Here is a 26,031-nt window from a genome sequence, read left to right as displayed (position 1 = left end):
ATTCCCCAAATCCAATTGAAGTAAATTGAGTGTTGATCCTCAACTCAAGGCAGAACATCATTACTCCTGTAAACCTTTGTCAGCACAAGCTTTCCCATGAACAATAACTTTTGCTTTGTGCAGAAGTACTGAGCCATTCTTCTAGCCTCTGGTTCACCAGAGCTTAGACTAGAGCTGGAAGGCTAAAACCTGACCTGCTCAATGTTAAGACTAGAATCTTGTTAGCTTTACATCTGAGCATCTTCATTTTAAACTTTCCCCATCCAAACTCTCCCAGTAATGGAATCACAGAATCATAAAATCATAGAATAGTTTAGGTTGGAAAAGGCCTTTAAGACTGAGTCTATCTGTTAACACAGCAGTGCCAAATCCACCAAAAAAAACATATCCCTTAGCACCACATTTATACATCTTTTAAATGCCTCCAGGAATGGTGACTACACCACTTCCCTGGGCAACCTGCTTAGAGGGCTTAGCAACCCTTTCAGGGAAAAAAATATTCCTAATATGCAACCTAAACCTTGCCCAGCACAACTTGAGGCCATTTCCTCATGTCCTGCTGCTTGTTACCTGGGAGAAAATTTCTTTCAGGTAGATGTAGAGAGCAGTAAGGCCTCCCTGAGACACCTAAAGTCTCAGCACAGGCAGAGTCCCCACAACAAATGCTAATGCAGCCTGGTGAATGGGAGAGAAAGGAAAGTGAAAGATAAGAACTGGGTAAGGTGAGAGACTCGATTTGGTATAATCAGCTTTCCTTGGCAATGGAAATACTCCTGGAAAGGCAAGGAGGTTTTACTGGGATTTTTTTTCTGAGCTTTTAGCTAGACCTAATGCCAAGAGGAGAAGGGGGAAGGGCAATCTCAGATCTGGCCAGGTGAGATTAGTTTAACAGTGGAGGTGGGGAAGAATGAGCCCTGGGGGGTTTGGGTATACCCTCAGGTAGGGAGAGGGGAGTGCTGGGAGGCTTCTGGGTATACTTTGGGATCTTCTTTTGTCACTGGGCTTGTAGTTTCTCTGTAAAACACTCACTGCTTTTCCTTTTAAACTTTCCATCACTTCTGCAATCCATTTGTCTGAGTCTCATTTTTCTGCCCTGGTGGGAGGTAAGAGAGAATCTGCTTTCCAACTCACCACACTTTGCCTACTACAGTTTCTTACAAGTATTCTTCCCACTGCAGTCAGTGGCAAAAAGTCTCATGATCATGAGTTTGCCATGAACACTTTCCTAGATTTACCTCAGTAAGGCTTCTTAGGCTCACCTCTTCCTGTGTGTCTGGGGCTCCTGATGTGCATCGTGGTCCACAGGATGCTCACTGCCTACAGACAGGTCTTTCTCTAGCTGTGTCCTGGCTGTTCCAGCCCAACACTTGACTTGCAGCACCTGTCAGAGTCTGCTTAAACACATAATAACACCTCTGGCTGAAGGTTATTTGCATTCCATTGTTGATGTTAGCATGATGGATTTTTGTTGCAGCATCCATAACTCTGTAGAAATGCTCAATTATTCAATCGCAGCGAGCTAAGAGGCTGCCCATTAAATCAGCCAACACAATTGTGGGGCCGTGAAAAGTCACAGCTAATTTGAAATTTTATTAGCTCATGGCTGATCTTGTTTACTGCAGAGTCAGTCTCTCAAAACCAGCCCTTTGCTTCTGTACAACACTAATCCTTGACACCTTGTTGGCACTACGTGGTGGTGGGTGAAGGGCTTGAAGCCAGACTGCATGAGGCTTGAAAGACGAATGAGTCTGCTGTGGGGTTTGTGAGCATTTTTCAGCCAGCAAGTGCAGCAGCAACCCAAGGAACTCAGGGATAGTAGCCCCATCGCTGCTGGGGAGTAAATATTTTGTAGGATAGTAGTGGCTATGGACATGACAATTAGTTTTGGTTCTGAGAAGGGAATATGTCAAAGAATCAGAGAATCATAGAATCAACTGTGTTGGAAGGGTCCCCCAAAGGTCATCTAGTCCAAACCCCTGCAGTAGGCAGGGGCATCCTCAACAAGATCAGGTTGTCCAAAGCCCTGTTGAGCCTTCCCTTGAGTATCTCCAGGGATGGGGCCTCAACCACCTCCCTGGGCAACCTGTTCCAGTTCTCAACCATCCTCATTGTAAAGATCTTTTTCCTAACATCCAATCTAAGTCTACTCTTCTCTAATTTCAAACCATTGCCCCTCATCCTACCATTGCAGGCTTTTGTAAACAATCTCCCTCCAGCTTTCTTGTAGGCCCCCTTCCAGTACTGGAAGGCTGCTATTAGGTCTCCCTGGAGCCTTCTCTTCTCCAGGCTGAACAACACCCTCAGCCTGTCCTTGTAGCAGAGATGCTCCAGCCACCTGATCATTCGCTTGTAGGGCCAAGGGCCTGCTCCAAGAAGGCATGGATAGCTTTAGAGTTTAGTCCCTTCCATTAAGCAGTGCCTGCATGGAGAACAGGCTGAAAATAGACTGCAGATACAAATCTTTAATGAGAATTGTGGTTATTTTATTGTGTTATCTTGGCACTTCCAAGCCCTTTGGGACTGGAGCAGATGTTTTATGATCAGAAAATAAAAAGACCGTCTCTGTTCCCAGAGAATTTAAAGTTTGTTTGGAAGAGCTCACTAACAAGATTGGTGAATTTGCAATCTTTTAAATGGAACAGAGCATCTTTCTAAAAACAATATTCCAGCTCCACCCAGGAGATACAAGCTGGATGCAGTAATCCCAAACTAAACTCCCTGTCTAGTGATATAAAATCATAGAATCATTTAGGCTGGAAGAGACCTTAAAGATCCTTGAGTCCAACCATTAATCCTACTCTACCAAGTCCACCACTAAGCCATATCCCAAAGCATGGCTTTTAAACACATCCAGGTGTAGCAACTCAACCACCTCCCTGGGCAGCCTGTTCCAATGCCTGACAACCCTTTCAGTGAAAAAATGTTCCCTTATGTCTGGCCAAAACCTCCCCTGGTGCAGATTCAGGCTGTTCCCTCTTCTCTCACTAGTTACTTGGGAGAAAAATATGTTACCGAGCACAGGTTATCTGATCAAAGTGGACTTGGTCCCCTAAAAAATAATGTGAACTGAATAAATTGTAGCTGCTTCATCCTCAGTGGCAGAAAAGGAAGGGTTTCTGCTGAGCTCAGTTTATTCTTTTTCATATCAGTCTCTCTCTGAAGGGAATGAGAGAGAGCTCACAAGATGACCTGCAGACATCCCATCCAGTCTTGCTTATTTTATGATTACATGAGTCTTAATGAAAGATGCCAAGCACTGATCACATTATTTACCAGAAGTGGCAATGTCTGGCCGCTGTCTCCTTTCTCACAAAGGCAGTGATTTGATTCACCCCATGATAACTCTGAGATCACAAGAGATATTTATTTCCTGGGTTTATACAAAGGAGGCGTGACAAAGAGTTTCGTTTTTGGCAAGATTGCCAAAAGGACACGTGAGTCTATATGGAATGCAGAAAGTGTCTCAAAGGTGTAAAAACTCTAATTACATGGAAATAGTAATGAGGAACATGAGAGGTGGCTTAAAATCTGGCAGAATGACAGATCTCTGAGTTAATTTGTTAATTGAAAGGCATCCATGGTGGAAGCTGTTTCTGAAGGGATCCCTTGGAACTGGTTCTTGTTGTACCCAACCTTATTCAACATTTTAATCATTGTCTTTATCGTGTACTTTAGGTCTCTCCTGGTAAAATCTTTGGGTCACGTAAAGCTTCAAGTGGTGGTAAATAGCATAGCCAGATCATTCTGATACTGAGTGATCTGACACACGATGCTACAAGGTCACAATCAAACAAAATCTGTCTCAGTGCAGCAAAATGCAAGATAATCCCCCTGGGAACAAAGGAAGTATGTTATACTTATGAGCTGGGAGGCTTTTGAAAAGCAATGACTCAGAACAGGATTTAGAGGTCACTGGAGATAATTGTCTCAACATGAGCTCTCAGTGCAAGGCTGTGGCTAAAAGGCTACTGTGAACCTTAGAAGTATAAAAAACCCAACAAGTTGGGAAGTTGTCTCTCTTCTGTACCCAATTGCTGCCACAGTTCTGTGTCCAGTGTTGGTGCCCACACATAACAAAAGATGTGAAATTACTGGAAAGAGATGAAGGGAGGCCACAAAGAAAAATCCAGTGGCTAGGAAAAAAAGCTTACAATGGGAAGTTTAATCTTCCTCAACTATTAAGAGAAAAGGTTTGAAAGAGATTGTTGCTCTGTATGGACTTGCACTTGGAAAAGACATCTGAGCATTGCAGGGCAGAAGGAAACATTGATAACCTTACAAAATTAATTCCAGTGGTGGGACTTTGTATTTAGACACTCTCAACCTTGAAATAAGGTGCAGTTTTCTGGCAGTAATTAAGCTTTTGACTAGCTTACTGGAGGAAGTGGTGAACTCACTGTAATCAGCTGCCTTTGATATATGAGATGTCTTTCTAAATGACAGGCTTTAATCCTGTTCTGGGGCAAGAGAAAAAGAACAGCCTGTGTATATAAGAGGTCAGACAAACTGATCATAGTAGCCTCTCTAACCTGAAAGCACATGAATTACTGTAATTTCTCTACATAGCGCTTTCAACCATGCATGGAGATAATTAAGTACCATATTTGCTCTCCAGTTTGTGCTGGTTTTGCTGGGATAGAATCCCAAGCAAGCCATGGGCTGCAGGCCATAAGCAGTTCTGAGTCAGCCAGGACAGCTGACTTGAGTTGGCTACAGGTGTATGCCAGACCATGATCATCACACTCAGTAGCAAGGGGAAAGTTTGGAAAGAAGACTCCTGCTAGAGACTTCTGTTTGGGTTTTTCCTCATTCTGCTCCTCTTCCTGCTCCTGAGTACTGCCTTCCTGGATATTGTGGTAGCTGCACCTTTGCTGGGCTGAGTATAACTTCATATGCTTTGTATTGACACTGGAAGCAGTTTGGCTATTTCATTAATTCCATTTTCATTTCAACCTGTGGGTCTTCTTTTCCTGAGAGACTTGTCTGTAGATGAGGCCTCAGCGTTCCCACCTGTACCTGTGCATCTGTTTTTCAAGCATATATCTCCTGTTTCCTGCAAACCCCACATTTTCTTGCTATCTTGCAGCTTCAGATCCCAAAACACATTTCTGATGCCTGCAATAAAGACAGGGTAATGAAGAAGTATGGTTCAGCTGGCTCATGGTCCTCAGCTGAGTGTCTGTAGCCTTAGAAAACATTTTTAATGTGTGTGGGGAAAATGACAATGTTTTATCTTACTTGAGACTTTAATCAATATAGTTACAAGGTTAGTTTGTTGTTCCTTTTCCATCTCTTTTTTTTTCTATATTTTTTTATTTCCATCAGTATTTTTGTATTTCTATCAGGATAAGGTTATTGCATCTATGCAGAGCTTGATTCACTGACTGTCTCTTAAACTCCATCTGAGATTTGACCTGCCAGAATCCTACTGGCCTAACCATCTTCAGCAAGTCATATTTTGTAAATAAGCAAATAAAATGTAATTTGTTGGGTTTTGGGTGGGTTTTTTCATTATCACTAGTCATTGGGAGGAAAGACAGCTGGGTAGGTTTTGTGCCTGAGCTGATACATTTTTGTGGCAATTTTGCAAGGAGTTATAAAACTGTAAAGATATCAGAACAGACAGAGCTAAGGATAATGGATGGGATTTTCACAAGCACTTTTGCTAATCTAACACTGCTTCCATTGTCATTGGTGGCAGGAGCATCACACTTGTGAAAGTGACTCACTGTGCATGTGTCTGTATGGAGCAGATATTCAGTGCTCTTTGTCCTATTCCTAGACTGGAAGCTCTGGGAGTAGGTTATCTGTGAATGGATACCCACATGAAGTTATTTTCCCAGTGATCATAAAATCAAAAAAATGTGATCATTGAGTCCAGCCATCAACCTAAGACCACCATGGCCATTAAACCATGTCCTGAAGTGCCATCGCCACATTTTTCTTGAAAACCTCCAGGGACAGTGACTCCACCACCTCCCTGGGCAACCTATGCACTAGGTACACATGTTTTGCAGTGCTAAAAGTCTTCCAAGAACGGGACAGGTATAACTTAAGACAATCAGAATCCATGATGCATAAACCATTGTTAGTACAGGAGCAATAATACCAGACCAGATTGTCATCTTCAAAAAGGTGCTAGAGCATGTCCAAAGAAGGGCAATGAACCTGGTGAAGTCTTATGAGGAGAAAAGAATACTCAGGAGACATCTTCTCGCTCTCTACAGTTACCTGAAAGTGAGGTGGGGGGTTGGTCTATCCTCAGTACCAAGAGACAGGACAAAAGGAAACTACCTCCATTGCACCAGAGAAGGTTTAGGTTGGACATTAGGAAAAATTTCTTCCCTGAAGAGGATTTTAACACTCTGGAACAAGCTGTCCAGGGCAGTGGTGAGTCACCATCCCTGGAGGTATTTAAAAATCCTGTAGATGTGGTGCTGAGGGCCATGGGTCAGTAGTGGCCTGGTACTGCTAGGTTAGTAGTTGGACCTGATGATCTTAACGGTTCTTTGCAAATAAAATTATTCGATAATTTGATTCTAAATTAAAAGTAATGTGAATAACATTAGTGAAAGGACCTCTTATTTGTACTAGTACAAGTCTAGAGATCTTCAAAACCCACCTGGATGCATTCCTGTGTGACCTGCTCTATGTGATCTTCCTTTGCAGGAGGGTTGGATTTGATCTCTGGAGGTCCCTTCCAACCCCTAATATTCTGTGATTCTATAGCTGGGATGAAACCGAAGCTCAAAATCTCTAATAATGATTGTCTTGTTTTAATTTACTCTTTCTTTGAAATGAAAAACACTGTATTGTGACAACTCCAAACCTCATTCCACTGTAGGTGAGACCTACTTGTCAGGACAGTGTTGCTCTCTGAGTACATTCATTCCTTACTGTATACTGAAATCATTAGTAAGATGCCAGCTGTAAAGGTGGGCTCTCTGATATGTGGAGCTCCCAGAAACTACAGCCACTCATTTCAATAGGGCTTTGAACAGCCATCAGATCATAGCAATTTTCATTCACTATCAAGCTGTCTTTCTTGAACTGATGAGTTGGAAGTGAAGGGTTCCATATCCCATTATCCCAGAACAAAAGCATCCAGTTCCTTTATCTGATTTAAAGATCCATTTCTACTACATGCTAACAACTTTTTTATTTCTAAATGTCATGCTTCGTCAAACCTTCTGATCTTTTTTGATTTCCTTTCCTGTCACCTCTCTTTACTAAGCTGTCTGCAATGAACAGTGGCATCTCACAATGAACAGGGGAATGCTGCTCTAGTGGTGGGAGGGGAGCAGTTCTGTCTGTGCACTTGATGGCTGACAGATATGCAAACCTTCATTTCACTAGAGTAGGCTTGGCAAACTCTACTCATGTGTGTCCACTGTTGTATTATTGCTATTACTAATTTAGTGTTGCTGAACGTGTGAGATTTATATCCTGAGAGTTTGAGGTCATCTGTTGGTGTGGAATAAATGTGACAAAGGCCAAGAGAGACCAAATCTTCTCAGCAAAATTTCCCTTACTTTCTCATTTATCAAGGCAGAATCTTTAGTGTGTTGCATGTGTAGATCTCTCTGTAGCCCTGGTAGATACTGTGGCTTTATTCACTATTTATTCCTACTGAAAGCAGCTGTGATAGTTTTGGTATGATGCAACGTGCCTGTGATTTACACAGGGAGCAGGACTACTGTAAAAGAGTTGTTTGCATATTGATAGGAAAAAATTCACCTTTTGGGGCTCTGAAGTTATCTCAGTGAGATGTGAAATGGCATACCCCAGAATTAACCTCAAAAATGTGGTGTAATTTTTTAGGGTCCAATCTCATGTATATGTGTGTTTCCATATAGTACATATTAATGTTACATATTAATACACATTTGAGGTCCTTTACTGGAACTTTTAGAGAGCATGCTTTACTCTCTGTTGGTCTCAATTAATCTCTGCCTGCACTGCAAGGAGTTCTTGCACCCTACTTACTATTGCTCTGAAATCTTCCTTGTCCTTCTACAGATGGCTTGGTGGATTGCATGGACCCAGACTGCTGCTTGCAGCCTCTGTGCCACGTCAATGCCCTGTGCCTCGGCTCCCCAGACCCTCTGGATATCATCCAGGAGACCCAAACCCCTGTCTCCCAGCAGAGCTTGCATTCGTTCTACGATCGGATCAAGTTCCTGATCGGCAAGGACAGCACTCATGTCATCCCAGGAGACAATCCTTTCGAAGGAGGGTAAGTGAATTTTGGTTTTTATTCAGGAAGAGATAAAGTGTAAAGCCACTTGACCATTTTAAGACTTGGGACCACAGCAAGATGCAGTGCACAGAAATTGTCTAAGGAAAGCAAATATCTGAAGAGTTTTGTGGTCAGATTCTCCTGTCTTCTCATCCGCAATGTCTTGCAGACAGACAAGATGCTTCTCACCCAGCACAAATGGGCAGCTGCATCTTTCCTGCTTTCTCTTATTTCATGGAGTGAAAGCCCTCCATTCAGCAGGGACCTTCTAGTTCAAGCAAAAGACATCTTTCCAGAAGCATCTCATAAGTGGCAAGAGCAGAACTTGTTCCTTTGACAGGGCCAAAAGAGGGGAAACTAGAATGGTATTTGTAATCTATACTGTGACCATTGGAGAACTCAGAAGAGCTGAAGAAAATCTTAGTCTAGGGAGGGCTATCAAAGTGATTTGCAATGTAAACAATCAACTTGAGTATAGATTAGTTTTAATACTGAGATGTTCATTATCACTGGAATCATCAAGAAACAGGAACTGGCAAAGAAATCTTACACAGGTTGCTTCTGTGACTGCATCTCAGCTCTTTGCTGAAAGACACACTTGGCTGTCAGAGGAAGTCATCCTGCTAAAATCATGTGCTGGGATGTTAGATTCTTAGATCATTCAGTGGCTGCCCTGAATGTTGCCTTCAGAAGTGGTGACCCTGAACTGGGAGATGATTCCTCATCATTTAGGTTTGGACTCTGTTGAATGCCACTCAGTCAGCTGCTTACTTTCAGCTTTCCCACACAGCAGTGAATAGCTTGGCACTGAAAATATACAACCCTTATGTCTGCATGGGTATTTACTTCAACAGCTGCATCTCAGCAGGCCTCTCACGCCCTTCCAGGTCTTAACTAATGCTTTCCCATGAAGGGACATTGTCGGCATCCTTTGGTGGTCTACATGCTGACCTTATACATGAACCATTTAGAAGCCCACCAGTATGATGTGATAGTTTCCCTGACTTGTCTTCCTGCCAGGGCCTTCAGAATCCGAGAAAGCTGACAACAGTGATTCTGATTAAAGCCAAACTGTCTTGTACTTTAGCAGCATTCTGGAGACTGAAGGTTCTGGATACTGAACAGTACAGACTCTGGACTAAATGTTATCACAGTCAGTTCTCTCCTGTCACTTGTTGTGATTTCTTGCTGTAAAACCAGGCTTCAGACTATAGAACAGATTATACTCAAAATTTCATTTTTTCTGATGTTTTTAGAGTTTCATAGTTTCATAGTTTCATTCAGGGTTGGAAGGGACCACACGGATCATCTAGTTCCAACCCCCCTGCCATGGGCAGGGACACCCCACACTAGATCAGGCTGGACAGAGCCTCATCCAGCCTGCTCTTAAACACCTCCAGGGACGGGGCCTCAACCACCTCCCTGGACAACACATTCCAGGGTTTCACCACTCTCATGGTGAAGAACGTCCTCCTCACATCTAGCCTGAATCTCCCCACCTCCAGCTTCATTCCATTCCCCCTAGTCCTGTCACTACCTGAGATCCTGAGAAGTCCTTCCCCAGCCTTCCTGTAGGCCCCCTTCAGATACTGGAAGGCCACAATTAGGTCACCTCTGAGCCTTCTCTTCTGCAGACTGAACAGCCCCAACTCCTTCAGTCTGTCCTCATAGGAGAGGAGCTCCAGCCCTCTGATCATCCTTGTGGCCCTTCTCTGGACACGCTCCAGCACCTCCACATCCCTCTTGTAATAGGGGCTCCAGAACTGGACACAGTACTCCAGGTGGGGTCTCACCAGGGCTGAGTAGAGGGGGACGATCACCTCCCTCGACCTGCTAGCCACACTTCTCCTGATGCAGCCCAGGATCTGATTGGCTTTGCGGGCTGCAAGTGCACATTGAGAGCTCACGTTGAGCTTTTTGTCCACCAGCACCCCCAAGTCTCTCTCCTCAGGGCTACTTTCCAGCCAGTTATTGCCCAGCCTGGACTTGTGCCTAGGATTGCCTAGACCCAGATGCAGGACCTTGCACTTGCTCTTATTGAACCTCATGAGGTTGGCCTGTGCCCACCTCTCCAGCCTGTCAAGGTCCCTCTGGATGGCCTCCCTTCCCTCCAGCGTGTCTGCTGCACCACACAGCTTGGTGTCATCAGCAAACTTGCTGAGGGTGCACTCAATGCCACTGTCCATGTCACTGACAAAGATGTTGAATAAGACAGGTCCCAGGACTGATCCCTGAGGGACTCCGCTTGTCACTGGCCTCCACTGGGACATGGAGCCATTGACAGCCACTCTTTGTGTGCGACCATCAAGCCAGTTCCTTATCCATCTAGTGGTCCACCCATCAAACCCATGTGTCACCAGTTTGGAGACCAGGATGTGGTGTGGGACAGTGTCGAAGGCTTTGCTCAGGTCCAGGTAAACGACATCAGTTGCTCGCCCCTCAGCTATTAATTTTGTCACCTGCTCATAGAATGCCACCAGGTTGGTCAGGCAGGATTTGCCCTTGGCAAAGCCATGCTGACTGCTCCCAATCACCTCTTCACTATTCTTTTGAGCAAGTAGTGACTCCAGGAGGATCTGCTCCATGATCTTTCCAGGCACAGAGGTGAGACTGACTGGCCTGTAGTTCCCTGGTTCCTGCTTCTTACTCTTTTTGAAGATGGGGGCAATGTTTCCCTTTTTCCAGTCTGTGGGGACTTCACCAGATTGCCATGACTTTTGAAATATAATAGAGAGGGGCTTAGCAACCTCATCTGCCAGTTCTCTCAGTACCCGGGGGTGTATCCCGTCGGGTCCCATGGACTTGAACACTTTCAGGTTCTTCAGGTGATCACGAACCTGATCTGCACTTACAATGGGCAGTTCTTCCTCCCCGTCCCTGGCTTTGACTTCCATAACATCAGGAGTGTGGCTAGAGGCCCTTGCAGTGAAGACTGAGGTAAAGAAGTTATTGAGTACCTCAGCCTTTTCCTCATCACTTGTGAACATGTCACCATTTTCCTTTCTGAGGGGGCCCACACCTTCCCTAGTCTTCTTCTTCCCATTAATATACCTGTAAAAGTTCTTAGTGTTCCCTTTAATCTCCCTGGCTAGATTCAATTCAAACTCTGCTTTGGCTTTCCTAACCAGGACTCTTGCTGCTCGGGCAGCTTCCTTATATACCCCCTGTTCTACCTGTCCTTCTCTCCACTTCCTGTAGAGTTTCTTTTTAAGTAATAGTGTGAGTTACAATTCCTGAGCTGAATTCAGTTGAAAGTCCTTCCACACAACTCTGGCACCAGGTCCACGTGTGTCCCTTCTGATAGATAGAGTTTTGGTAGACACACATTTCATGTACTTTTCTATACAACCATAAGAGTCTTCACACATATCTGTTTAAAAATATTTACAGCTTGTCTTTAAAGACTGCTTGCATTCAGCAGCACACAGAGGTGGGTGAAAATAATGGGAATTTTTCATTTACACAGTGAATTTGCTTCAAGGTGTGCCAACAGGGAACCAGCAGAAAGACTGCACCATTTAGGGTCACAAATGCCTGCAACAGTTGCATGTGTTTCATAGGTCTGATGATAGATCTCCAGAACAAGGGGACACAGTCTCAAGCTGTGCCAGGGGAGGTTTAGGCTCGAGGAGAGGAGAAAGTTCTTCACTGAGAGAGTCATTAGTCATTGAAATGTGCTGCCCAGGGAGGTGGTGGAGTCACCATCCCTGGAGGTGTTCAAGAGAGGATTGGATGTGGCACTTGGTGCCATGGTCTAGTCATGAGGTCTGTGGTGACAGGTTGGACTCGATGATCTTTGAGGTCTCTTCCAACCTTGGTGATACTGTGATACTGTGTGATAACAAGGAATTACTTTCCATCTGTAGATGTCCTGCTAAAAAGAGATTTGGGATTCAAAAAGAAGCACCTGCTAGCAGAAATGTTTATCTGGCATATAGATTGCTAGAGTAAGGGCATGCAAAGATTTGAATCAATAGGAATGGGTTTAATGATTGCTTTTCATTAGCTGTAGTGGAACTAATAAATGGGGCTCCATGTTCTGTTTAAGTTAACTCAAAGGATTAAGCAGAGATGGTGATTTATGAGGTTGTCATTCTTAAAATATCAGCATAGAGTGTGTATCACTAAATATGGTCTACAGATCTCACCTCAAGCTGTGATTGTGTTGCATGTCTCAAGTTAAATACCTTGACTCATCACAAGTAGTTACAAATAACAGCAAAGGACCTCAACAGAAGGTTTATTTTTCCCCTGAGACAGCACCAGGCTTATTGGTGTGTTGGGTTGCTAAAAATGCTGTTACTCTTTTGGGATCTTAAAAGATGTTGTGTGTTTGTATTAGTTCTTAATGATCCTGTAGATGTGGATAAATCCAACCACTACAAGTGTTTTCTGCTTGCTTGGCTTCTCTCTATAGTTTCAATTGCCTATTTTCACCACCTAGAAAGCTGCACCTTTAAACAGCCATCTCTTGTCACCCTGGAAATGACAGTGCTTCAGCATTGGTCAGACACTGACTGCTCTGTGGAGGAGTATGGGCTGAAGCTGTCTGGAACCCTGTTAGTCTGAGCAAATGAGATAATTTGCATGTGTGGGCATGCCCTTTTGTGGTGGGTTGAAATTACCCCCCAAAATAAAATTGCCAGACTAAAATCTAGAAATATCAAATGTAATTAATATGTACAAAATATACAATATTTACATATTGTTACAATTTATAAACAACACAGGACCCCCCCTGGACAAAACCAGGGGGTTACCAGCAGCTTCCTCCTCTTCCCCCCTGTACATGGGACAAGAGAAAGAGGAGCAGATGGTAGCTTGTTAGTACTTAGCCATAACAAAGAATGCAGCCAAGGTCAGCAACAGCCAAGCAGAAAGTACCAGTTAGTATCTGCTAGAGCAAAGAAGTTAAAAAAAGAGAAAGAGATAGTTTACACAACTAACTAGATACCAGGCCAATGGGATTATTTAGACCTTATCATTATTTTCCCTTTTATATCCAATGGTCATTTATGTACATTCTACCACTTTTCTACTCAATCTGTGGAAAATTTTCCTAGGCACAGCCTGAAACTGCCACACCTTTCTTCAGCAGTGTTCTCAGTGTTGAATCTTCTACCATTAATCTTACAGCAGCCAGGTGATAATATCCCTCCTACCCATGGAATTGCTTAGGATCTTCATGAAGATCACAGCAGCAGCTGGAGCAAGATGAACCATTTTCATCTGTCCTTCCAGCTGCCAGCTCAATAGCTTGTCCAGCAGGAGAGAGAGCAGGGAATTTTGTTCTGGTAGAGGACTGCAGCATCCTGCCTCAGGACAGCCCGCTCCCTTCTGTTGCTTCCACTGATTCATGAAGTCGTGTCCTGCTTGGTGTAGATCAGGACTGTAGATTGATGGGCAGAGGATGTCTTGCATCTTTCTTATGAGGAAAGGCTATATAGTCTGGAGAAGACTGAGGGAATCATTATTGTTTACAAATATCTGAAGGGTCGGTGTCAGGAAGAAGCTGCCAGTCTCTTTCCAGTGGTGTCTTGTGATAGGACAAGTAGCAAGAGGTACAAACTGGAACACAGGAAGTTTCACCTCAACATGAGGAAAAACTTCTTTACTGTAAGGGTGACAGAGCACTGGAAGAGGCTGCCCAGAGAGCTTGTGGAGTCTCCTTCTCTAGAGACTTCTAGAGACTTTCAGGACCCATCTGGATACATTCCTGTGTGACTTGTCTCAGTGATCCTGCTTTGACAGGGAGGTTGGACTCATTCTTCGGAGGTCCCTTCCAATCCCTGCTATTCTGTGATTTTGTTCCGGCATCATCATCCTCATAGGGCAGGACTGGAGTTGTATGCATGCTACTTCCTGTGAGCAGTCCCCTGCAAGCAAACAACACAAAGGTGACTTGAACAGAATCACAGAATCACAGAATGTTAGGGGCTGGAAGGGACTTCAAAAGATCATCCAGTCCAACCCCCCTGCCTAAGCAGGATCACCTAGACCAGGTCACACAGGAACACATCCAGGCAAGTCTTGAATATCTCCAGAGAGGGAAACTCCACAACCCCCTGGGCAGCCTGTTCCAGTGTTCCATAACCATCACAGTGAGAAAAAAAAAGCCTCTGTCTCCTGCACGTTTGATGTCCTGCAGAGACACCTGTGGCACAGGCACACTCATCATTCAGGTCAGGAACCACAGCCTGTTCCTCAGGGCTTTACCAGGTCATGGCTGGCTGATTATCATGCTCGGGGGAACCACAGCACATTTACATTCCTGTCTGGCCTGTGCAGAAGTGGTAGCAGCATGGAGGAGGTGATTGAATATCTGAGCAATATATTTCCCAGGCTTCAGAAACCCAGCTTAGCTACCCTTTAGAGAGAACAGCAGTGCAGATCACCTAATGGATACATGTAAATGAATGCCTTGTGACAGCTAGCCTTTGAGTGAATTTATTATTGAATTACACTACAGCTTTTTAAGAACAAGCTGAGCTGAAAAGCTCTCTCACCACTGCAGAAGAAAAAGAAAGACAATGATAAATTACCCTGATGGATAAAGGTAAAGACCTTGTCTCCTCCAAAATACCAGCAGTTATATATTATTCATGTTTTGGAAAGAAAAATAAAATCTTGTCCATATTGAAATGAGTGTTTATGATGATAAAGCAAGTAGCTAAATTAAATTCTGAATGCACGGCATGTCTTTTCACATCATTTTGATGAAGAGATAACAAGTACTCTTCTGCTACTTGATCGTTCTTCTATTGATTTTGAAACCACTTACTCTTGCTGTTTGCTTTGTGTTTTTAAGCCATCCTTAGTTGTCCATCACCATAAGGAGCAGCACAAGATGCAGTGGTGTCAAGTTGTTGGCTTTCAAGTAGGACACCTGATATATTTGTTTTCTCTTGAGGGACAGAGTCAGAAAACTGCAAGAACATGCTGAAGTCCTGATCCACACAGTCTTTCATGTTAGGTGTTGACATATGGTTTCCTGAGGTACTTTAATCCTGTGCAGAATTGGCATATTTTTTTTTGGTCAAAAATCCTTGAAATTAAGTGAGTTTTAAGTAGGTCTGCTTTATACCCGTTATTCTGGGAAAGGTTATGTATATCTACTTGCTGCCAGCAGTATTATCCCCATTAAACAGGCAGCTATGAATAATAAGCTGAGCTATAAAGAAACATCAGAGAGAAGAATCTGGTATTAGTTGCAACAGTGAGTAGTCCCTTGTTTCCCACATGTCAGTAGCCTGTACAAAAAGTAGTTAGCTTTTACATTGTTTAAAATTCTAATCAGAATTAAATGTGCACCTTTTTTTTTTTGTCCCCTAGTGGTATCTGAAAACTTGTCTGGAACAGGTTGCCCAGAGTTGTGTACTCTGACAGTGTTCAAGGCCAGGTTGGCCAGTCACCTGGTCTAGTGGAAGATGTCCCTGCCTGTGTCAGAGGGCTAGAATTAGATGATGTTTAAGGCCCCTTCCAACCAAAACCATTCTGTGATTCTGTCATAGAATCATAGAATGGTCTGGGTTGGAAGGGACCTCTGAAGATTATCTAGTCCAACACCCCTCTGCAGTAAGCAGGGGCATTCTCAGCTAGATCAGGTTGTCCGTAGCCCCACCTTGAATATCTCCAGGGATAGGCCCCCAACCATCTCCCTGGGCAACCTGTTCTAGTGTTCCACCACCCTCATAGTAAAGAACCTGTTCCTAACATCCCTCTGAACCTGTTCTTGTAGTGGTTTGAGCCTTAGATGGAGTTTAAGAATTCAGATGGTAGCAAGAAACTGAGAAATCATCCCCCCACCCCTGAAGAGACTACCAAAAAATCTACTAAATCTCCCAAAAAAATAATCTGGAGTCAGTTTGGAAGTAGGAGAAGTAAATTTTTTAACAATATGTATATATATATATATATATATATAAAAAACAGTAACAGGGAGGGTTTACAAGGGTAAGGAATAAGGATGAATAGGAAAATGTACAAAACCAAATTTGGATGGCCTTGTACCTCCCTCGATGTATGTGGATTTCAGTCATTTAGAGAAGCATGGACGCGGCAGGGAGAAGACCAGACACGACCACATGGCAGAACCAGGATGCTAGCAGCAGTTGTTGGTCCTTTAGAACAGGTGAGACAGGAGCAAAGAGAAAGATGTCTGCCATGCCCTCCCCTTTATAGTCTTGCTGGATAGGAAAGAGAAGTGGAACAGACCAACTTAGACCTGGGGGACCGCTCCCCCTGGGAGGGGGAAGCCAAGTCCACCTGGATCAGGTTTCTTTTGTCCCCCGGGGGAAGCAGGGCTCTTGCAACCCTCCCCCCACCCCAAGGTGGGTGTAACCCAGCATAGTTCTTTAGTTGGAAGCCATTGTCCTTCATCCTGTCACTGCAGGCCTTTGTAAACAGTCTCTCCATCCTTCTCTGTAGGCCCCCTGCAGGTACTGGAATGCCTTTATTAGGTCTTACCAGAGCCGCCTTCTCTCTCTGCTGAGCAACCCCAGCTTCCTCAGCCTGTCCTTGTAGCAGAGGTGCTCCAGCCCCCCAGATAATTTTTATGGCCCTTCTCTGGACCTGATCCATCAGGTCCATGTCCTTCCTATATTGAAGGCTCCAGACCTGGATGCAGTACTCCAGGTGAAGTCTCACCAGAGCAAAGTGCCATCTCCCTGTGTCCTTGCCATGTTCCAGGCTGTACAATTTATCTTAGAGATCCTTAGTGGAGAGGGAGCACTGTTGCACCAAGATATGCAGGCGTACTATAAATGCTTGTGTGCACTACTTTACTGTAACTAAATTGATGCAGTTTAACAATAAAAAAACATTAATCCCAAGCCCCATCAAAACAAGAACTGTGAGTACTGATCATGGCCAAAGAACAAGAGAATAGGGTAGGATCAAAATGGATTTCAAAACATTTTGTTGATCCACCCACCTGCCTCAGTTCTGAATTGTTTAAAAGAATATTACCTTAGTAACCTTGAAGGAAGACGTTCAAAGCACCTTCTCTTTTCCTTTCACCCATTTCTTCCCACATCTGGAAGGCTGCAGGTTCACCCCAGCAGATCTTCCTGAGGTTTCTTCACAGAGAAACCGTAGTGCTTTTTCTTTTCTGTACTTTTTCCTTCAATAAAAGTGTAGGTTTGATACAGCAAAGTAAGAAATGGTGCTTTTCTAGCCAAAGAACTCAAGAAACCCACACTCATGAAGTGAGCTTTCTGATGATTTTTTCTGATTTGGCTGATCTAGCCTACAGCTCTGGCCTGGCTGCAGGAGAATGTGGCTCTGTTGGGCTGGCAGTGAAATGCCATGGGCTGGATGCACCTACTGAAAGGCAGGAGCCCATGGGACACAGCAGCTCTAAAAGTTAGGGCAGCTTTGAAAGATAAATGCACCGTCTGTTTAAGACTGAGTGAGAGATACTAGACAACCATGGCACAACATGGTACCTACATTGACCTACATTGATGGGAATAGGGTCATTTCTTCCTCCTGTATTTTAAAACAAACTAACCCAACACCTTTCCAAACCTTCTCCTTCCCAGCATTGCTGTCTTCCAAAGAGATCATTCTGATTTTGTTCTTTCCTGCTTAAATGAACTACTTTTAGATATAGAATTAGATATAGAATAAACCAGGTTGGAAGAGACCTTCACGATCATCGCGTCCAGCCCTTCAACCAATCCAACCCACCTAAACAACTAACCCATGGCGCCAAGCACCCCATCAAGTCTCCTTCTGAAAACCTCCAATGACGGCGATTCCACCACCTCCTTGGGCAGCCCATTCCAATGAGCAATCACTCTTTCTGTATAGAACTTCTTCCTAACATCCAACCTGAACCTCCCCTGGCGCAGCCTGAGACTGTGTCCTCTTGTTCTGGTACTGGGTGCCTGGGAGAAGAGACCAACATCCGCCTGTCTACAACCTCCCTTCAGGTAGCTGTAGAGAGTAATAAGGTCACCCCTGAGTCTCCTCCTCTCCAGGCTAAGCAACCCCAGCTCCCTCAGTCTTTCCTCGTAGGGCTTGTGTTCCAAACCCCTCACCAACTTTGTTGCCCTTCTCTGGACTCATTCCAGCAAGTCAACCTCCTTCCTAAACTGGGGGGCCCAGAACTGGACACAGTACTCGAGGTGCGGCCTAACCAGTGCAGTATGCAGGGGCAGAATGACCTCCCTGCTCCTGCTGGCCACACTGTTCCTGATGCAGGCCAGGATGCCATTGGCCCTGTTGGCTGCCTGGGCACACTGCAGGCTCATGTTCAGCCTACCATCGACCAGTACCCCCAGGTCCCTCTCTGTTTGGGAGCTCTCCAGCCACTCTGACCCCAGCCTGTAGCTCTGCATGGGGTTGCTGTGGCCGATGTGCAGAACCCAGCACTTGGATGTGTTCAATCTCAAGATGTTGGACTCTGCCCATCTGTCCAACCTGTCAAGGTCCCTCTGCAGAGCCTCTCTACCCTCCAGCAGATCAACTCCTGCCCCCAGCTTGGTGTTGTTCGCAAATTTACTGATGACTGACTCAATGCCCTCATCCAGATCATCAATAAAGATGTTAAAGTATCGGACGATGGAGATAGGAATCAATACGGCTGACCAGTATGATCGAGTATTGTTCCTTTATTGTTCCAGTGTTGCAGGCCGATGGTGCAGGCCTATGGAGCAGGCCTGTAGTGCAAGTATAGCACAGTAAAGTGAAGAAGAAACAGGAGACAGGAAAGGCAGAAGTGCGTAGCAAGGCAACTGCTACAACTTATATAAACTCGGAGTGCCCTGTTGGCATGGCTCCATTGGTTCCCTCTGAGTGACCACACATTGCACTATTACAGATTATTGGTCCAACTACTAACGACACAACGAGGTTGTTGATGCAGGTGCATGTCCTGTTGTCCCAAGATAACTGTCCATGTTTATAGCTACCAGTGTCTTGGTTTAGTTACATGCTGCAGGCACAGCACTGTTTTGCTCCACTGCTAGCTGGCTCTGCACTTAGGCTGAGCATGGCCTACCACCATGTCAGGCTCTAGGCCTGCACTGCCAGATTGCTCACACTGCTCATCGCTGGCATTGCCACATTAAAGTGCACAGGGCCCAGCACTGATCCTTGGGGCACACCACTAGTGACTGACCGCCAGCTGGCTGTGGCACCATTCACCATCACTCTCTGGGCTCAGCCCTCCAGCCAGTTCCTAACCCAATGCAGCGTGCTCCCATGCAAGCCACGAGCTGACAGCTTGGCCAGGAGTTTGCTATGGGGGATGGTATCAAAGGCCTTGCTGAGGTCCAGGTAGACCACATCCACAGGCCTCCACATCCACCAGGCAGTCACCTGATCATAGAAGGAGATCAGGTTGGTCAGGCAGGACCTGCCCTTCCTAAATCCATGCTGGCTGGGCCTGATCCCTTGGCCTGAAATAGAGGGAAATAACAAGGAATTTTCAGTGACTTGGTGTTTTTCATTTTGGTAATTATTCCTTTTAAGCACATGAAAGCATACTTTTAAAACTTAGGTTTTCAGTATACAGGTCATATAATGATATATATTTTCAGTGTTCCTTTTTTAGTTTTATTTTATATTTATATAGTATGAAATTATTTCTGCTTGAAGTGACTTTGAGTTGCCAATTCAATATATGCACCTGCTTATTTCCAGTTTGTGAGGTTTCTCCCAACGTTTCTCCTATAAAAGCAAAGTTCCCATCCATACTAATGATTTATTTTTTTTTTCCATAACAGTGTAATCATAGAATGGTTTGAGTGAGAAGGGACCTTTAAAGGTTATCTAGTCCACCTCCTTTGCAGTGAGCGGAGACATCTCACCTTGATCAGGTTGCTCAGAGCCCTGTCCAACCCAGCCTGGAATGTTTCCAAGGATAAAGCATCTACCATTTCTCTGGGCAGCCTGGGCCAGTGTTTCACAACCCTCATTGTGAAGAAAAAATCTTCCTTTTGTCAAGTCTAAATCCCCCTTCTTTTAGTTTAAAACCATCTCTTGTCTTGTCACAGCAGGCCCTGCCAGAAGTCTGTCTCCATCACTCTCTCATAGGTTCTCTTTCAGTACCAAAAGCCTACAATAAGGTCTCACCAAAGCCTTCTTTTCTCCAGGCTGAGCAATCCCAACTCCCTCAGCCTGTCCTCATAGCAGAGGTATTGCAGCCTTCTGATTATTTTTGTGGCCTTCCCTGGATCTGCTCCAACAGGTCCATGTCTTTCCTGTGCTGAGGACCCTGGAGCTGGATACAGCACTGCAGGTAGGGTCTCACCAGAGTAGAGGAGGAGAATTACTTCTCTTGACCTGCTGGCTACTAACCACATTGTAATTGTATTCCACTTTCATATGTGGCAGTAGAAGGAAGTCCTATGCACAGGCATTAGAGATGCTGGAGTGCAAGTTTTAACAAATAGTAAAAACCATTGGATATTTATTATGAAGCACAAACTCTTCAGTTTGAAGCTCTTTGAGATTCTTCCTGGTGTGATTTCGGCATGCTTCCAGGATCAGGAAAGGCAGCTGATTTAAATGCTGCACCATCCATTACCTGGGATTAAAAGGTCTCAGGCATGATACCTGTACCTTGGAGCATGCAGAAAGTAAAAGTTAAGCTTTCAAAGCTTCCAAGCAGAAAAACAAAACTCTAATGAGTTAAGTGCCTCACAGATTACACACATGCTGATGTGTTTGGTTTTAGGAGTCTAAACTAATGTGTGATGCTGATGCATTCTCTTGGCTCTGGCATTGCAGATATTTGATTAATATTAATTCAATATTCAAGGTCTGTTCCTCTTGAAAATCAGCAGTCCACATGCCCATTGTTTTACATCGCTCGTTGATGGATGTGTCAGGAGTGGTAACTCTGAGCTGAGTCAGTAGCTCCTTCCAGTATAATAACATCACCAGGAACTACATGTCCTGTTCAATGGAGAGATTTGATTATTTCATTACAGCTTAAGGCTTCTTAAAATTTAATACCCACTCAGTGGTGTAATGATTCTCATGTGGGACCCTAGCATATTTACTCTGCAAAAAGTTTTCTGCCCCCAGCTATTTGCTGCCTCACTTCTTTACCATGAGGGTAGTTTAGGAACAAGTTCCTTACCGTAAGAGTAGTGGAATACTGGAACAGATTGCCCAGGGAGGGAGTTGAGATATTTGTGGTCAGTCTCAACAGCACTATCGGCAATCTGAACTAGTTGAGGATGTCCCTGCTCACGGTAGAGGGGGTTGGACTAGATGACCTTTGGAGGTCCCTTCACACTCAGACCATTCTTTGATTCTGCCAAGATTTGCTGACTATAGACCGATCTGGAGAGCACCCCTCAGTCTATGCAAAATCCCCTTTACAGTATCACAGTATCACCAAGGTTGGAAGAGACCTCAAAGATCATCAAGTCCAACCTGTCACCACAGACCTCATGACTAGACCATGGCACCAAGTGCCACGTCCAATCCCCTCTTGAACACCTCCAGGGATGGTGACTCCACCACCTCCCTGGGCAGCCCATTCCAATGGCCAATGATTCTCTCCATGAAGAACTTTCTCCTCTCCTCGAGCCTAAACTTCCCCTGGTGCAGCTTGAGACTGTGTCCCCTTGTTCTGGTGCTGGTTGATTGAGAGAAGAGACCAACCCCTTCCTGGCTACAATTTCAGGTAGTTATAGAGAGCAATGAGGTCTCCCCTGAGCCTCCTCTTCTCCAGGCTAAACAATCCCAGCTCCCTCAGCCTCTCCTCATAGGGCTTGTGCTCAAGGCCTCTCCCCAGCCTTGTTGCCCTTCTCTGGACACATTCAAGTGTCTCAATGTCCTTCTTAAACTGAAGGGCCCAGAACTGGACACAGGACTCAAGGTGTGGCCTAACCAATGCAGTGTACAGGGGCAAAATGACTTCCTGCTCCTGCTGGCCACACTATTCTTGATACAGGCCAGGATGCCATTGGCCTTCTTGGCCACCTGGGCACACTGCTGGCTCATGTTTAGGCATCTGTCAATCAGCACCCCCAGGTCCCTCTCTGTTTGGGAGCTCTCCAGCCACTCTGACCCCAGCCTGTAGCTCTGCATGGGGTTGCTGTGGCCAAAGTGCAGCACCCAGCACTTGGACTTGTTGAATGCCATCCCTTTGGACTCTGCCCATCTGTCCAGTCAGTTGAGGTCCCTCTGCAGAGCCCTTCCACCCTCTAGCTGACCAACATCTGCTCCCAGCTTGGTGCCGTCTGCAGATTTGCTGATGACTGACTCAATCCCTTCATCCAGATCATCAATGAAGATGTTAAAGAGGATGGGGCTCAGCACTGATCCCTGGGGGATGCCACTGGTGACTGGCCGCCAGCTGGATGTGGCACCATTCACCACCACTCTCTGGGCTCAGCCCTCCAGCCAGTTCCTAACCCAGCACAGAGTGTTGCGGTCCAAGCCATGAGCTGACAGCTTAGCCAGCAGTTTGCTGTGGGGGATGGTGTCATAGGCCTTGCTGAAGTCCAGGTAGACCACATCCACAGGCCTCCCCACATCCACCAAATGGGTCACCGGATTATAGAAGGAGATCAGGTTGGAGAGGCAGGATCCATTTACATCCATGCTGGCTGGACCTGATCCCTTGGCCATCCTTCAGGTGCGCAGTTATGGCTGCCAGGATAATCTGCTCCATAATTTTCCCTGGCACTGAGGTCAGGCTGACTGGCCTGTAGTTTCCAGGTTCCTCCGTCTGACCTTTCTTATGGATGGGAATCGCATTGGCCAATTTCCAGTCACCTGGAACCTCACCAGTGAGGCAGGACTTAAAACTGCAGGGGAAACTGGTGTGAGCTGATCCTGTTGGCTTTACACTGATTCAATGAAGTTCTGCCTTGCCAGGTCAGCTTGGGGGCAGTTACCTCTTGCTATGGGGTCTTAACTGGATCCTACTACAGTTTTCAACCATTTTAGTATCAGGAAGAGTTTGTCCTTTGAGTGTGACATTTACTTGTTATATTGGTTAAATCCTTCTAAGGTGAAAAAAAAACCCATAAAATCAGTTTTAAAATACCAATCATTATAATTTTTTAATTGAACCACCTTTTTCTTTTCCTCATAGTTCCTTTGGATCATTGCAAAGCTGTAGATATCTTACATGTAGTTAAAGTATTTTCTGTAAGATCATCAGAAAGAGAGTTCACTTTGTAGTTAACATGGAAATAATGTATTTTTCCTGATGTTCTGCTCAGTTCTGCTTTCATGGGGCCTCAAGTTCAGTGGAAGAAAATGATTTTATTTGGGGTATTCTGCAGAGCTGAAAGTGGCCACAAAATAAATGGCAGATATAAAATAGTAGAATAATACAGAACTGGTAAGTTCTGCAGATGGTTTGGGGGAAGACTTAACATGAGCTCATTATTCAATTCTGAAAGTTACTACACCTTAAATTTTTTACCCCTCACAGAAATAACGGTTATGGGATCACTTCTGAACAATTATGGAATGAGCATATTAATATCAGGTGGAAAAATTATTTTGCACCTTAGAAGCTACTGAACACTTGACTTGGATTTTACAGACCCTAAAAAACAAAGGGAACATGATTCTGTTTCTTCAGATCTTGTGCAAAGGAAGAACACGTTTCTCTGGTTGTACTGAGGTAAAGGAGAGAATCATCAACTTCTAAGGCATTACTTAGTCAACTACATTGTAAATAAAAGGATTCTTCATTAAAACTTTGCAGTAAAGCACAGCTCAACTTTATTATGTGTTGCATTTCCTACAATACTCAGTTCTAAAATACTTTCACTTAAATAGTAGAGTTTGAGCCAGTTTTATTATTTCACAGACCAGCATTAGTGTCTTTCCTTCTTTGTTTCCTGCTTGCTGAGCAGCCTTCCTATATCCCTTATCCTCCCACCTTGCCATTATATCTCAACTGAGACATCTTGGAATGCAGAAATAGTGAGTCAATGAGGCACATAGAGCCAAGATGTTTTGGATGGCAGAAGTGGCATCTCTTTCCAACAGTGGCAGGATTGCTTGGTAGATCAAAGAGAAGGATTGTGCTTTCATAAAGAGAAAAAGGACACACATTGAGTATGTGAGTAGGTGAATGAGGTTCAGATCTTGGGAGAAGTTTTCAAAGCAATATGGGCCTGAGTCTTGCAGGAGTGGAGCTGAGAGGGAATTGGTTTGAAAGCAATAATCATTTGATCATGGTTTTTCTAGAAGCAGAGGTGGTCTTCAGGAGGTACTACATTTTTTTGACTAAACTGTCGTCAATAAAGATACCTTCTTCTTTTGGCTCAGCTACAATTGCATTTTGTAAGTCTTCCTGGACAGAACGGAATCTGATCCATGAAGTGTGGAGTTTGAGAAACTGAGCATCAGCTAGTCATAAAACCAAGCTTTCTCATGGGTACTGAAAATATCAGATGAAGAAGACTCACCGTTTTGATAGTCAGGTTAGACCATATCTAAAGAGACAAGATAAAATCTGTATCTAGAGGTGCCATTGCAAATCTTGATTAATGAGCACTTTCCTCTTGGTCTTTAAATGCCAACTTCATAAGCCACATTTGTAAAAGTATCTGAGCATTTTGTTCCTTTCTCCCCTGTCCTTGCTTACAGAGTTTAAGGGAAGGGATTTCACTGAAGCATTTTAAACCAGTTAGTTTTACTGTGTGTCTTGTAGAATATCTAAAAGACTTGCAAAAAGTTAACACCTAATGACCATACCTACATAAAGAATCATCAGCATCTCCTGAATTTTCTGTTATAGGCACTTATAAATATCTTCAGTGTGTAGGCTAAACAAAAACAGCAGAAACTGTTTCTTACTGCAAGCAACTTAGAATTGACTTTCCCTTATTAAGCCTGATCAGAGCTCTTGACAACTTCACTCTTCATTCCCTGCTCTTTTTCTCATGAGTCTTCCACTCCATCAGCTGCTCAGAAAGATGAGTGGCAGGGTCTGTTGCAAAACCATGTCTGTCAGTGCCACTTTACCAGGTCCCTGTCTGGGACTTGGTCAAATGTCAGTGCATTTAGTCCCTTTGTCAGACTGACAGTGGCATTCTGGTGCTGCCCTTATTGGTGAGCTTTTCAGCTCAGCCTAATTAATGATTTGTATCCCAGCTTCCCACTGTGTGCCAAACCCTTTCAGAAACTCATTTGTGCTACCTGTGGTGGTACAGAGGTCTTTCTAGATGACTACATTTTAATTTTCATTTTTTCATAAGTGGACCCTTCTTGTCTAACAAGGAACCCTTCAGCAGAAACTTCTCCATTCTTTTTCCTAGTGTTGATTCCTCAACTCCTTGAAGTTGGTGGCTACAAGCAGTAGGTAGGTTTCAACTTTGAACTTTTGCTACAGCTAAACTGAACTGAAGCAATCAGGAAAGGATTGGCTCACTTCAAGGAGAGACTACCAGGAGCAGGGGGTTTTGGTACAGTTGGGCAGGACTGGTTTTGCAGACAGTTTTTGACCATGGAAGTGGTGGAGTCACCATCACAGGAGGTGTTTAAGAAGAGACTGGATGAGGCACTTGGTGCCAAGGTTTAGTTGATTAGATGGTGTTGGGTGATGGGTTGAACTTGATGATCTCAAAGGTCTTTTCCAACCTGATCTATTCTATTCTATTCCATTCTATTCTATTCTATTCTATTCTATTCTATTCTATTCTATTCTATTCTATTCTATTCTATTCTATTCTATGCTATGCTATTCTATTCTATTCTATTCTATTCTATTCTATTCTATTCTATTCTATTCTATTCTATTCTATTCTATTCTATGTGAAATACTGCCATAAACAATGAACTTGAAGGCCTGTATGTTCTGC

General features: G+C 44.3%; 1 protein-coding gene across 6 annotated transcripts in view; it reads left to right on the top strand.

The window, feature by feature from the left end:
* The window catches only part of TENM4 (teneurin transmembrane protein 4), a 736,598-nt gene that overhangs the window by 594,301 nt on the left and 116,266 nt on the right, over positions 1–26,031 (top strand). For all 6 annotated transcript variants that reach the window (XM_068140091.1, XM_068140118.1, XM_068140125.1 and 3 more), the window contains one exon: positions 8,020–8,236. In XM_068140091.1, coding sequence (XP_067996192.1) covers positions 8,020–8,236 — 217 coding nt within the window. The remainder of the gene's footprint in view (positions 1–8,019; positions 8,237–26,031) is intronic.

The sequence above is a fragment of the Melanerpes formicivorus genome, unplaced genomic scaffold (assembly GCF_026170545.1).
Source record: "Melanerpes formicivorus ecotype bairdi unplaced genomic scaffold, bMelFor1.0.p_v2 SCAF_1, whole genome shotgun sequence".
In the NCBI taxonomy this organism is placed as follows: domain Eukaryota; kingdom Metazoa; phylum Chordata; class Aves; order Piciformes; family Picidae; genus Melanerpes; species Melanerpes formicivorus.
The sequence above is the reverse complement of the archived record's forward strand: the minus strand, read 5'-3'. Positions and strand labels throughout refer to the sequence as shown.